This window comes from Balaenoptera acutorostrata, chromosome 1 (genome assembly GCF_949987535.1).
Source record: "Balaenoptera acutorostrata chromosome 1, mBalAcu1.1, whole genome shotgun sequence".
NCBI lineage: Eukaryota > Metazoa > Chordata > Mammalia > Artiodactyla > Balaenopteridae > Balaenoptera > Balaenoptera acutorostrata.
In genome coordinates, this window is record NC_080064.1 from 96,829,726 (window position 1) to 96,841,977 (window position 12,252).

General features: G+C 40.3%; 1 protein-coding gene across 4 annotated transcripts in view; it reads right to left on the reverse strand.

The window, feature by feature from the left end:
- Window positions 1–12,252, reverse strand: part of SORT1 (sortilin 1) — a 75,127-nt gene that overhangs the window by 38,755 nt on the left and 24,120 nt on the right. For all 4 annotated transcript variants that reach the window (XM_057551177.1, XM_057551165.1, XM_057551171.1 and 1 more), the window contains exons 2-3: window positions 6,641–6,700; window positions 5,149–5,222 (exon numbers count right to left, since the gene is read on the reverse strand). In XM_057551177.1, coding sequence (XP_057407160.1) covers window positions 5,149–5,222; window positions 6,641–6,700 — 134 coding nt within the window. The remainder of the gene's footprint in view (window positions 1–5,148; window positions 5,223–6,640; window positions 6,701–12,252) is intronic.

Sequence of the window (12,252 nt, forward strand, 5' to 3'; positions counted from 1 at the left end):
GTATGTATCTGAGGTCCTTATTTTGCTTTGATTGACAAGACAACCCTAAGAATAGGTATTTTCTTTTTTAAAAAATTTTTAATTAATTAATTTATTTATTTATGGCTGTGTTGGGTCTTCGTTTCTGTGCGAGGGCCTTCTCCAGTTGTGGCAAGTGGGGGCCATTCTTCATCGCGGTGCGCGGGCCTCTCACTATCGCGGCCTCTCTTGTTGCGGAGCACAGGCTCCAGACGCGCAGGCTCAGTAACTGCGGCACACGGGCCTAGTTGCTCCACGGCATGTGGGATCTTCCCAGACCAGGGCTCGAACCCGTGTCCCCTGCATTGGCTGGCAGACTCTCAACCACTGCACCACCAGGGAAGCCCAGAATAGGTATTTTCATGGGAATATTTCTTAAGTGACAAAAACCATTTCGTTTCATGATTTTTATATGCCCTTGGTTTGTAAAAGTGAAGTTGCAGTAAAATGCCATCATCATACATTTCAATAAACTTTTTCTTTAAGAAATAAAAAGCAGGAAAATATATTTTGTAGATGGAATTTATGCTAACCTGGTAACTAAAACATGAAGTCATTGTTAATAATCTACTGCAGTGAAAACTGAACCAAGCATATCATTAAAAATGTTGTCATAACGATATGCCTTGGAGAAGTTGGTTTACTGAACTTTGCTTTAATATCTGTTGTGTATCTTTAAGTTATCCGTTTTTTTAAAACCTCAAGTAACATCCTGAAAAACTTACATTGACTATGGAATAAACTTTAATGTGAAATCTCTCAGAGATTCCCTTATTAATTTCCAAAATTTGAACAACTCTCCACAGGAAATAGAAATCACAAGTAAAATAGCCCAGCAGTTTTCTGGTAATTTGGTACAGAATTTTGCTGTACATAATGCTTACATGTGCTTTACTAAGTAGCTAATCTTACAATGAAGGGTTAGACTCAAGGCGCCATAAAACAAAAAGGTGCGAAACATCTTTTAGTTGCCAAAAATCAAATTATCATCTTAACTGTAGCTAGTTATTTCCTTTTTAACTTCATATTTGCAAGTGAGAGGCAAATGTACTTTATAATCTATTATATGAATTAATATTCCTTAACAGAGAATCAAAATTTCATGATTCCTTTTAATTGAAGATATTAATATATTATTCAATTCTACCCAAACACTAATGCCTAGGGACTTTATTTCCCAAATCTTTCAACAATCCTCTTTCACAACCTGACGACTGAAGTATGCTCCAACTCGGCACAGGTAACAGAGACAACTTCCTTCTCCTAGTGTGCGCCTCCAAGCAGTACTACTCACGGCAGGTGGCATGTGATTAGCTGCCTTCTATTTGAACCCCAAATGAACCTTTGACTACATAAGATGTAGCAGAGAAAGATAATCCAATAAATAATACAATCATTAAAGCTGTGAAAAACAGAAGAATCTTCAGAGTAGTTTCAACAGGCTTTTATTTTATTCCTCAGTTAGGCAAGCTCAGCATATTCAGGACTCATTTTGATCAAACTGCTCCCTCCCTTTCCCATTTCTGAAGCAACATGTGCCTCTTGGCTGGTGTGTCCAACAACATGAGTCACTTCAGACCAGGCCAGGCCAGCCCAGCTGGAGAGGCAACAAGGCATATTTACAGTTTCCACCTAAACTCTGGAAGAGTTTTCACTTCACAGCAGGGAGGAAGTAATTAATATTCAAAATGACCTTTGTAAAACCAACCAACCAACCAACCTGCTGTGCAAAATGAAGAAAAAGAACCTTAGTAACATGATAGTATACCAGAAACAAATAGGATTACTCTCTGGTAAACTGTATGTTAGTGGTTTCTCACAAGACTAGACAAATATAGGATGGAAAAGGGCTGAGTCAGATGGTGGTAGGTATTTAAACAGTAACATAGTGATACCATTTTGTTTTGTTTGGGTTTGTCTCAAAGTAAGCACAACACTGAAAAGCAAAAGAATAGGAAAAGAAGTCGTGAAAACACATTTCACTCCCCACGGGCATGACACAAATCTGTCAGGTCCAGTTCTAGCCACATGATTAAAGAGCACTATAGAGACTAAAAAGTGAATTCAGAAGGCAAGCAGAAAAATGGCTGAAGCAACAGATTTAGGAGATAATTCAACCAAGAGAAGGAGTTTAGTAAAGGCTTCAAAACATGTAGAGATCAATCAGAGAGGAGGTTTTCATTTGCTACCAAAAAATAAACTGGAAATAGGCATCTTCTGTGACATATATGTGTGATATTGATCACAGCAGCATTAACAATAGTGAAAAAATTAGCTACGACTTAAGTGTCCAAGAGAATAATGATTAAATAAATTCTTTCAATCTAACAAAAATGATGGGTTACTAGCAGAGGAAATATGACAAGTATCATGGTACGAGCACTGACCAATCAGAATGGTTATAGTTTGCAATGCCAAGTGTTAGTAACACCTGCATGTTGGCAGGGGTGGGGTGGTGGTGTGTGCATCTGTAGAAGCCATGGAGGCACCTGGTATCAGGCCCTTTTTATCAACTGGTTCGGAAGGCTTTCAATTATTTAAAAAACTGTACCACAGTGCCAGTACACGCTGGCTACATGCCGTATCTGGCCATTGGCATGACTGCAGCTGAGAGCACCAAGTTCTTACTCCGTGCCAGGCACTGCAAAGCGTAACTCGCAGCAGCTCTAAGGTGGCCGCTATGATCATCTTTCTTTTACAGACATCCAAAAAGACTCAGGGAGGTTAAATGACTTGCCCAAGTTCATTCTGCTCACAAACGACAATGCTGAGATCCAATCTCAGGCCTATATGCCAATAAAATTTGGCAACTTTACACTATACCATGTTGCTTCCTAAGACTATCTAGCCATATGGTATAACATCATAGGGGAAAAATCAAGATAATAAACTGTAAATACAATTACTTGACTTTAGGGTGAATTTTTTCTTTCTTTTAAAGTTTCCAAATGTTTTTATAATATGGTTGTATTGCTTTTTAAAAAATATTTATTTATTTTATTTTATTTTTGGCTGTGTTGGGTCTTCGTTGTGGTGTGCGGGCTTCTCGTTGCGGTGGCTTCTCTTGTTGCAGAGCACAGGCTCTAGGCGCACGGGCTTCAGTAGTTGCGGCACGTGGGCTCAGTAGTTGTGGTTAGCAGGCTCTAGAGCGCAGGCTCAGTAGTTGTGGCACAAGGGCTTAGTTGCTTCGCGGCATGTGGGATCTTCCCGGACCAGGGCTGGAACCCGTGTCCCCTGCATTGGCAGGCGGATTCTCAACCACTGCGCCACCAGGGAAGCCCTGTTTTTTTTTAATGAAAGGTGCACTGGTAAGAAAAACTGTATCATAAAGAAAGATTTTACAACAGCAAATTTTTTTTAAAATGGAAAGAGTTATTAAAGTTACAAAAATTTTAATGCATTTTTTCCCTTCTAAAACAGGATACTTTTCATGTGTCTGAAATACTGTTCTAACTTAATAAACAAAGTCGCCTATAAATTATAGCTCTTTTAGAACTAGGATTCTATAATACATTGTCAATCTTTATCAAACAAACAAAAAATATTATTAGTCTAAGAATTATTAGAGAAGGCAAGGCATTCATTCATTAAATTAATATGTACTGCCTGCCTGCTATGTGTCAGACATTTGGCTAGTTGTTAGAGAACCCCAAGTTAGTCAAGAACCTGCCTTCATGAAGCGTACAATAATTCCAAGATGGCAATTCCTTCTTGGCCTATTTTTAAGCTAAAGTCACTGTGTTAAAGGGCAGAGAGCACCATCTCCAGGCTCAGGAGCAGCAGTCAAGGGTCACCTATTGGGGAAGGGAGGTTGGGCTGATCTATCTCAGAGTTTCACTCCCACCTTGGCCAAGACCAACAATCAAAAAAGAACCCTGAGAAAGTATGATGGCTCCTGGGAGATCCTTTGGCCCTGAGGGTAATTTCTACGTCATCTGCTGAAATGTCAAATTTCTTTAGGTCTCTAGGGGAAAAATGGGATAGAAACAAATGATTGGGAAGACAATCAACAACTTCTGGATATTAGCTGGTTTTGAATCTTATGGGTAAGGAAAAGAACCCTACTCTTTAACCAAACTGTACTTTTTTAAAAAAATTAATTAATTAATTAGTTAATTTTTTATTTTTGGCTGTGTTGGGTCTTCATTGCTGCGTGTGGGCTTTCTCTAGTTGCGGCGAGCGGGGGCTACTCTTCATTGTGGTGCGTGGGCTCCTCAATGTGGTGGCTTCCCTTGTTGCGGAGCACGGACTCCAGGCGCACGGGCTTCAGTAGTTGCAGCACGCGGGCTCAGTAGTTGTGGCGCACAGGCTTAGCTGCTCTGCTGCATGTGGGATCTTCCCAGACCAGGGCTTGAACCCGTGTCCCCAGCACTGGCAGGCGGATTCTTAACCGCTGCGCCACGAGGGAAGCCCCCAGGCTGTACCTTTGAGAAGATAACTCTAAAGCTTTGTGAATGTCACAGTACAGACTATGGTTCCAGAACACACATTACCACAATCATTACCAGGCACTTTGGTAGGTCTGACCTGAGAACCTCCTCCTGATCTAAAAACAATCTGTTTGGGGCTTAAAATGTTAGATAAAAAAAATATTCACTTGGGGGAATCCCCTGGAAGTCCAGTGGTTAGGATTCCGTGCTCTCACTGTGGCGGCCTGGGCCTGATCCCTGGTCGGGGAACTAAGATTCTGCAAGCTGCGCAGCATGGCCAAAAAAAAAAAATTCACTTGGAAGATACAGTACGTATTGTTACTTCAGGGGTATAAAAACCATTTTGTGTTCATAATAAATAGAAAGATGGTTAAACGCTATGCTACCTCCCCACAAATATCCATTTAAATTAATATGCATACAGCCCTATAGACACTTCCTTTATCTTCTTTTACTGTTTTGCCACTCAGTCAGGTCAATCTAATTCCCTTGGAATTAGATCCCTTTTCATACTTCTTCAGGTTGCTAAGTAGATAGATATTAAAAAGTGTGCTGAGTGTGACAGTCTGGTGAAAATTTAAGATGGCTAGAAGATCTTTTAAATCAACTGTTAGATCCCATCATGTCTAGAAAAGCAGAGAACTTACATTCACAATGCATTACTCAGTCAAATGCCCCAATCATATGCTAGCCATCTCACCTTCGATATAGCTTGGACTGTCCGAAAGTCATAATTACCAGTGGTACATGGAAGGTAGTCAAGACGAGAATGATCTGGAGAGACAAAAGCATGTGGTCAATAAGAAACATAGTCCAATGACATGATTGCAACATCTGACCATCTGAACGATTGCCAGTAGCCCTGCTTTGTAGTAGCCTACATTGTAATACTATATCTGAAAACCAAGAAGGACGAAGTGATTAGGGCTTACAGTGATTCAAAATCTCAACTCATTTTGTTGAGATGGTCTCATCGCCTAAACTTGAAGCAGTGAGACAGAGCTAATCAACTCCACATTACAGTAAAGGAAGGATTTAACTATTTTGTATCCACATTATTCTAAGATATTCTCAAGCAAGAATCATCTCTCTGCTTACAGAGGCTAGAATAGGGTGGATGCTCTAATAGAGGTCACTATGTCACATCTGTCCTTTTCTTCTTCTCCCTGCTGTTAGTTCTCCATGAAATCAATTTTTTAAATAAGCATTTTTCTAGAGAAAAATATGCATGAAGATAAGAGCGTGATAGATTAGAACAAGAGGCTAGGGAGTCTCAAATAGCCATATAACAAATCTTGGAGACAGCAACTGTCTTAGATAAATGGATAAATCATGGGAAATAGGGAACAACTCAAATTTTAGAAGAAAACGAGACATGCTTAAAGAAATTCTACCAGGAACTTAAAAATTAATTAATTTATAACTTACTCTTCAGCGCCAAAATTATATTTCTTTCAGCTCTTCATACAGCCATCACGTGCCTCAGTGCTCTGATACACACATTACTGGAACACTAGAGGGGCATGAGCTATGGTCCCTGACGTTGTCAGGCAGGGTAATAACAGACACAGGTAATGCCAAGCCCTGATTCAAGACTGGAGGCCAATGAATCCTCAGCATCCCTCCTACTAGGAGATGGGCTACATACTAGGCTGGATAAGGGGGAGCTTACTGACTCTCCCATTCCCCCAATCCTGGCAGTACCTCCTCTGTGGTAGGGGAAGGGACAACAGATGGAGCTACCAGCGATAAGCCCATGGGCGCTACAATCCTTCAACATTAACTGTGGGAAAGGACACTGGAACAATACAGTTTGGAGGAAAAATGCCAAGATGTGTAATGTGCAGTTTTCCGCTTCCATACAGAAGTTTTCCCAAGTACTGTAAGTCTCCCTTTTCACACATAGCACTCTTTCCTCTTTCTTCTTCTTGCTCATCTTGATGCCAAGCAGCCACCAAGGACTAAAAAGGTGTTTATCTTCCTATTATGGAAGAAGGTGGTCACAAGATGTTCCTAGTTCTAAAGCAAAACAAAATCGACCACAGCTTTCTGAAAGTCTGTCCAGCAAACATGCATTTTCTACGACTGAGGTTGGAGACGATTTCAGAAGGTAAAACATTTAGCGCTTAAACTCCCCAAATCTACACCATCTTCTGGTTAGGTTGAATCAACAGACTCAAAACATTACTTACCCCAGTGGTATCTCCAACCCAGGACAAGGATACTGAGCCACTGAGATCATCAAACACATGCTATAAGGGAAAACACACCTCAATTTAGAAATGACATCTCCTCTTCAATCTTTGACTTCTTTAAATAATACAGAACACTATTACTTTCAAAGTAATTATGTTTATAATTATAAGGGGATATGGATTCCTGGAACAAAATTTGGAAGAGATAGTATTTAACCACTTAACCTGAATTAAAAATAAGTTGGAAATTTTAATTCTCTCTCATACAAAGTAAGCCAAGCAGATGAGTTTTCTTCACTGCACCAGATGGGGAGATGGGATAATCTATTTGCTTTCTCCAACAGAACTAAATATAAAGATATAGAAAGTATTCTTAGGATATTTTAAAACAAGAGATCACAGCCCACAATGACAGATATAACTGTAACCCAATCAGCATAGTTAAAATTTTTCTAAGCAGCCTTCACAGTACAGCTGAATAGCTAATAACTGGATTCCTTCTGCTTCTAGTCTAACTCACCCAAAATGACAAGGGACAGAAGCAAGAGTAAATGCCCTTGTTTCACCTTTTTATTTAATAATAACAACAACAATAATAGTATTAATAATAATAGAACAACATAATAGAGATGTGGTGAGAGTGAGGAGACAAAACTGGGAAGGCTGGTATATTATATCCAAAATATGGTAATCATATTGAAATGTAGCTATAATAATTATTGTAGGTGCTATTGAGTTTTGGCTTTCAAATATTTTCTTCTCTATTTTTAAAATAATATACATCCATTATAGAAAATGTGGACAATAATAGATATAATAAAGAAAATATAAATCATTCATAATTCTGTCACACAGAGATATTTAAGGTTAACATTATGTATATAATCTACTAGTCTCTATTACTTTTTTAACCGATAAACAAATAACACCAAAAAGGCAGCATTAGCACTTGGTAAAAATTTCTTACTATATATATAGAATGATATAGTAAGAAGTGAAGATCCTTCCTCTTTCCCGCCACAGCCCCACCACCCAGAGGGGTTAGTAGTTTAGTATATATTTCTACTAAATGTAGATGATTATGCTTTTCTTTTATGAAGACATATATTATTAAGATTTTAAAAATCTTAAATGTGTCCTGCCTTTCCAAATATGAGCAGTTCCTTAGGAGCTGAGGATATAATTTTATAGTCACAGTATGCCCTGTGCCTACCATGATACTTTGCATGCTCAATAAGCATTTGTTGAAAATGATTATACATCCTTCCCAAACCACAAAGTTGATCTCAAAATAGAACATGTCCATACGCAGCTGGTGGGATTCCAGCTGCTTGGTCACTCAAGCCACCATTCCCAACAGACAAGTCTGAAGAAACAGAACTCAAAACACTAACTGTTTTGCTTATCTTTTAATTTTCTTTTGTGCTCCTCCTAAATGGGCCACTGAATTCACCTATACTATTTCCCCCTGTACTCTAGGTACCTTTGAGGTCGACAGAATCTCTTGTACAATCTCTGTAAATAGTACAATCAGTGCCACACAGACGTCTTGCTCAGTAAGTGCTGGTTAACTCTCAAAAGCTCAGAGCTTCTCACAGCCACTGCAGGACAGAAAGGCTATTCATACATGTAAGCTGGCCAAGCATCTGAGAAAAAGTAGGTCTGCTAGAGACATCTGGAACCAGAAGCTTAAAAACTGACACAGCAGCACGTCTTGTAGATGCCACACAGAGCAAGACAGCATGTTCTCTTGAGTGAGGATAGAGTGTCTGAAATTACATCAATGAGCTCCTTGACGAGAGCAGGAATATCCAGAGCTTCCAAAAACACCAGACAGATCACATGGGCTAACAGTTATATAAACAGAGGCTATTTTTCCAAGAAAGGTTCTGGGCACAACAGCTGACTAGGATAAAAGAAAAATCCCATCCCTGGAGCTCCCGCTAGCTTGATCAAGCTTTCACTTTTCAGGCAATGCTCTACACACCTGACCCAATCAGCAGACACTGGAATTACTCACATCTTCCTACTGCTCAGTCACAGAAAGAGGAGGATTATTAGATGACACTAGCAACCCTCAACTTAACCCAAACAAATCAAAGGATAGCTGACCTCATTCATCATCCAGAGTTCCTTTGGGAAAATGTAGGTGAAATTCATGAATTACAATTGTGGTCTTCTGCTACCCCTAACCTTCCCTTCCCTTCCCAACAACCAATTAAATATTACTTTTGAAAACACACAAACTCACGAAAAACTCATCCACCTAGAGAAAAAAGCAATTAATTTTTTATATTTCAGTTTTTACCACTCTTATACTAGAGAACGTAAAAGAGAAAAATGAAATCAGATCTAACAACAGACCAAAGCTCAGGTAGAAAGAAAAGGTCATATGGAAAGGAGACAAATCCAGGAGAATGGGGAACCAAGACCACAGATACAATCCTACCCCTTCAATGGGAGGATTACAGATGTCCAGGAAAAGGGTGGACAACCTGGTCATAGTTAGGAGACAGAATTTACAAATGTCAGCAAAAGACCATTAATTCTAATGCTTGATTATTTATCATGTTTAACACAATGTACGTCACTCTACATTATGGTAGCATCTTAGATATTTCAAAACGTGTATTACTTTTAATTATAGCAACAAGAATCTTGTCTGCCTCCCTCACTAGACCTGAAGCCCATCTGGTGCAGGGACCAAGCCTATTCATTTTGGCAACTAATATAAGCAATAGCACATGGAAAACAATAAATATTGAATTCATTTCCTAGAAGAACTACTTGCAAAGCTCTGAAAAGGAGGATAATGAAGTGAAAAGATAAGGCCAGATCCACTTAATTTCCCCAAAGCAGAAATGAGTATGAAATGTAGAAGTTCTATTCTGAGAGGACTTCTACTTCTGGCCAAGATGGAGTAACATGGATCAGATTTACCTTCCCACCTGAAACAACTAAAAAAGCACAGAATATATAAAACAACAGTCTTCAAGACATTGGACTTCCGGCAATGAAGGACAATGATCCCCGAGAGAGGAAGCAAACGAGGGCCTACATCTGCCCTAGCTTACTGTCTGAAGATAATTTTCAGGCCACGGTACAAAGAAGAGGAGCCCAGGTAGAGCCCAGAGGTCTTCCTCACTTGAAGAGATAAGCTGATAGTCTGAGGAGGCCAAAGAGTCTGGAGTTCACAGTTTAGTGTGCGAAAGAGGAGAGAGCTACACAGAAAGAGAACAGTGGAGATCTATATATGGGGGCTCCCTAACCACTCTGCCAAGCGTTCATCTGAGTACTAATCATCACATGAATGTGAGGAAACTACCTGAGGCCAGGGAAAAACACACCTGAAAAAATTGAAGGAAACAATATCTGGGCGTCAAACAGGACCAGAAACAATTCCTGCTCCCAAAAATCATAGGAGAAAACTTCATATCTCACAAGGATTTGGACAGAATACTCAGAAAAGTTTTACCTTGGTAATGAAGAAAAATTAACCCTAGACTAAATGCTATACTAGTCTTGCCTAAAAAGCTTAAAAACAAGACCAAAAAGGATCAAACTATTGTCAAGTAACCTAATGACATCCCAAAACAAGGTTCAAGAATATTTACAGGCATATTAAAATATGCAGCACTCAAGAAGATAAATTTCACCATGTCCAACAGTCAATAAAAAATAACCAGGCAGGGGCTTCCCTGGTGGCGCAGTGGTTGGGAGTCTGCCTGCCAATGGAGGGGACACGGGTTCGAGCCCTGGTCTGGGAAGATCCCACATGCTGCAGAGCGACTAGGCCCGTGAGCCACAATTGCTGAGCCTGCGCGTCTGGAGCCTGTGCTCCGCAACAGGAGAGGCCGCGATAGTGAGAGGCCCGTGCACCGCGATGAAGAGCGGCCCCCACTTGCCACAGCTGGGGAAAGCCCTCACACAGAAACGAAGACCCAACACAGCCATAAATAAATAAATAATAAATAAAATTAAAAAAAAAAAAAAAACCAGGCATGCAAAGAAGAAAACAGGACCCATAATGAAGAGAAAAATCAATCAAATTGACACGGAAAAAACACACATAGTAAGATTAAGGACATTAAAACAGTTGTAATTATACTCCATATGTTCATTCAAGAAGTTAGAGAATAAACTAACACAACAGGGTAAAGCAATTATACTCCAGTATAAAAGAAAAGAAGTTAGAGAACAGACTGAGCAAAGATAAGCATTAAATAAAGATACAGAAGATATAAAAAAAAAGACTCAAATAGGACTTCTAGAGATGAGAATTACAACATCTGAGATGACAGTTACATTGGATAGGATTAACAGGAAATTAGACATTGTAGAAGAGAAGATTAACAAACTGGAAGACACTCCCAGTGGAAACTATCCAAAGAGAAACACACACAAAAAAGACACACACAAAAAATTAAGAGAGCATCATTGAGCTAGAGAACTTCAAGCAACTATACATATATATATATACACACATATATACATATATACGTATATGTACAAACACACACACACACATATAATTGGAGTCTCTGGAAGATGTGCAGGGTGGAAATAGAAAAAAAATTGAAGAAACAATAGCCACAGTTTTCCCAAATTTCATGAAACATACAAACCCAGAGATCCAAGAAGCTCACAAACCCCAAGCTCAAGAAACACAATGAAAACTACACCAGGGCACATCATATTCAAATTGTTTAAAGTCAGTGATAGATAAAAATCTTAAAAGAATCCAGAAGAAAAAATGATTATTACATAGAGAAGAACAACGAATCATAGTAGACTTCTCTCCAGAAACAGTGCAAGCCAGTGTATCAACATCTTCAAAGAATAGGGAAAAAAACTGTAAAGATAGATTTCTATACCCAGTGAAAATACCTTTTAAAAATGCAGGTTTTGGAGGAGCTTCAAGATGGCGGGAAAGTAAGACACAGAGATCACCTTCCTCCCAACAAATACATCAGAAATACATCTACATGTGGAACAACTCCTACAGAACACCTACTGAACTCTGGCAGAAGACCTCAGACCTCCCAAAAGGCAAGAAACTCCCCACGTAGCTGGGTAGAGCAAAAGAAAAAAAAAAAAACCACAGAGACAAAGAATAGGGACAGGACCTGCACCAGTGGGAGGGAGCTGTGAAGGAGGAAAGGTTTCCACACGCTAGGAAGCCCCTTCGCGGGCGGAGACTGCGGGTGGCGGAGGGGGGAAGCTTCAGAGCCACGGAGGAGAGCGCAGCCACAGGGGTGCGGAGGGCAAAGCGGAGAGATTCCCGCACACAGAGGATCGGTGCCGACCAGCACTCACCAGCCTGAGAGGCTTGTCTGCTCACCCACCGGGGTGGGCGGGGGCTGGGAGCTGAGGCTCGGGCTTCGGTCGGATCCCAGGGAGAGGACTGGGGTTGGCGGCGTGAACACAGCCTGAAGGGGGCTAGTGCACCACGGCTAGCCGGGAGGGAGTTCGGGAAAAGGTCTGGAACTGCCGAAGAGGCAAGAGACATTTTCTTGCCTCTTTGTTTCCTGTGGCACGAGGAGAGGGGATTAAGAGCGCCGCTTAAAGGAGCTCCAGAGACGGGAGCGAGTCGCGGCTATCAGCACGGA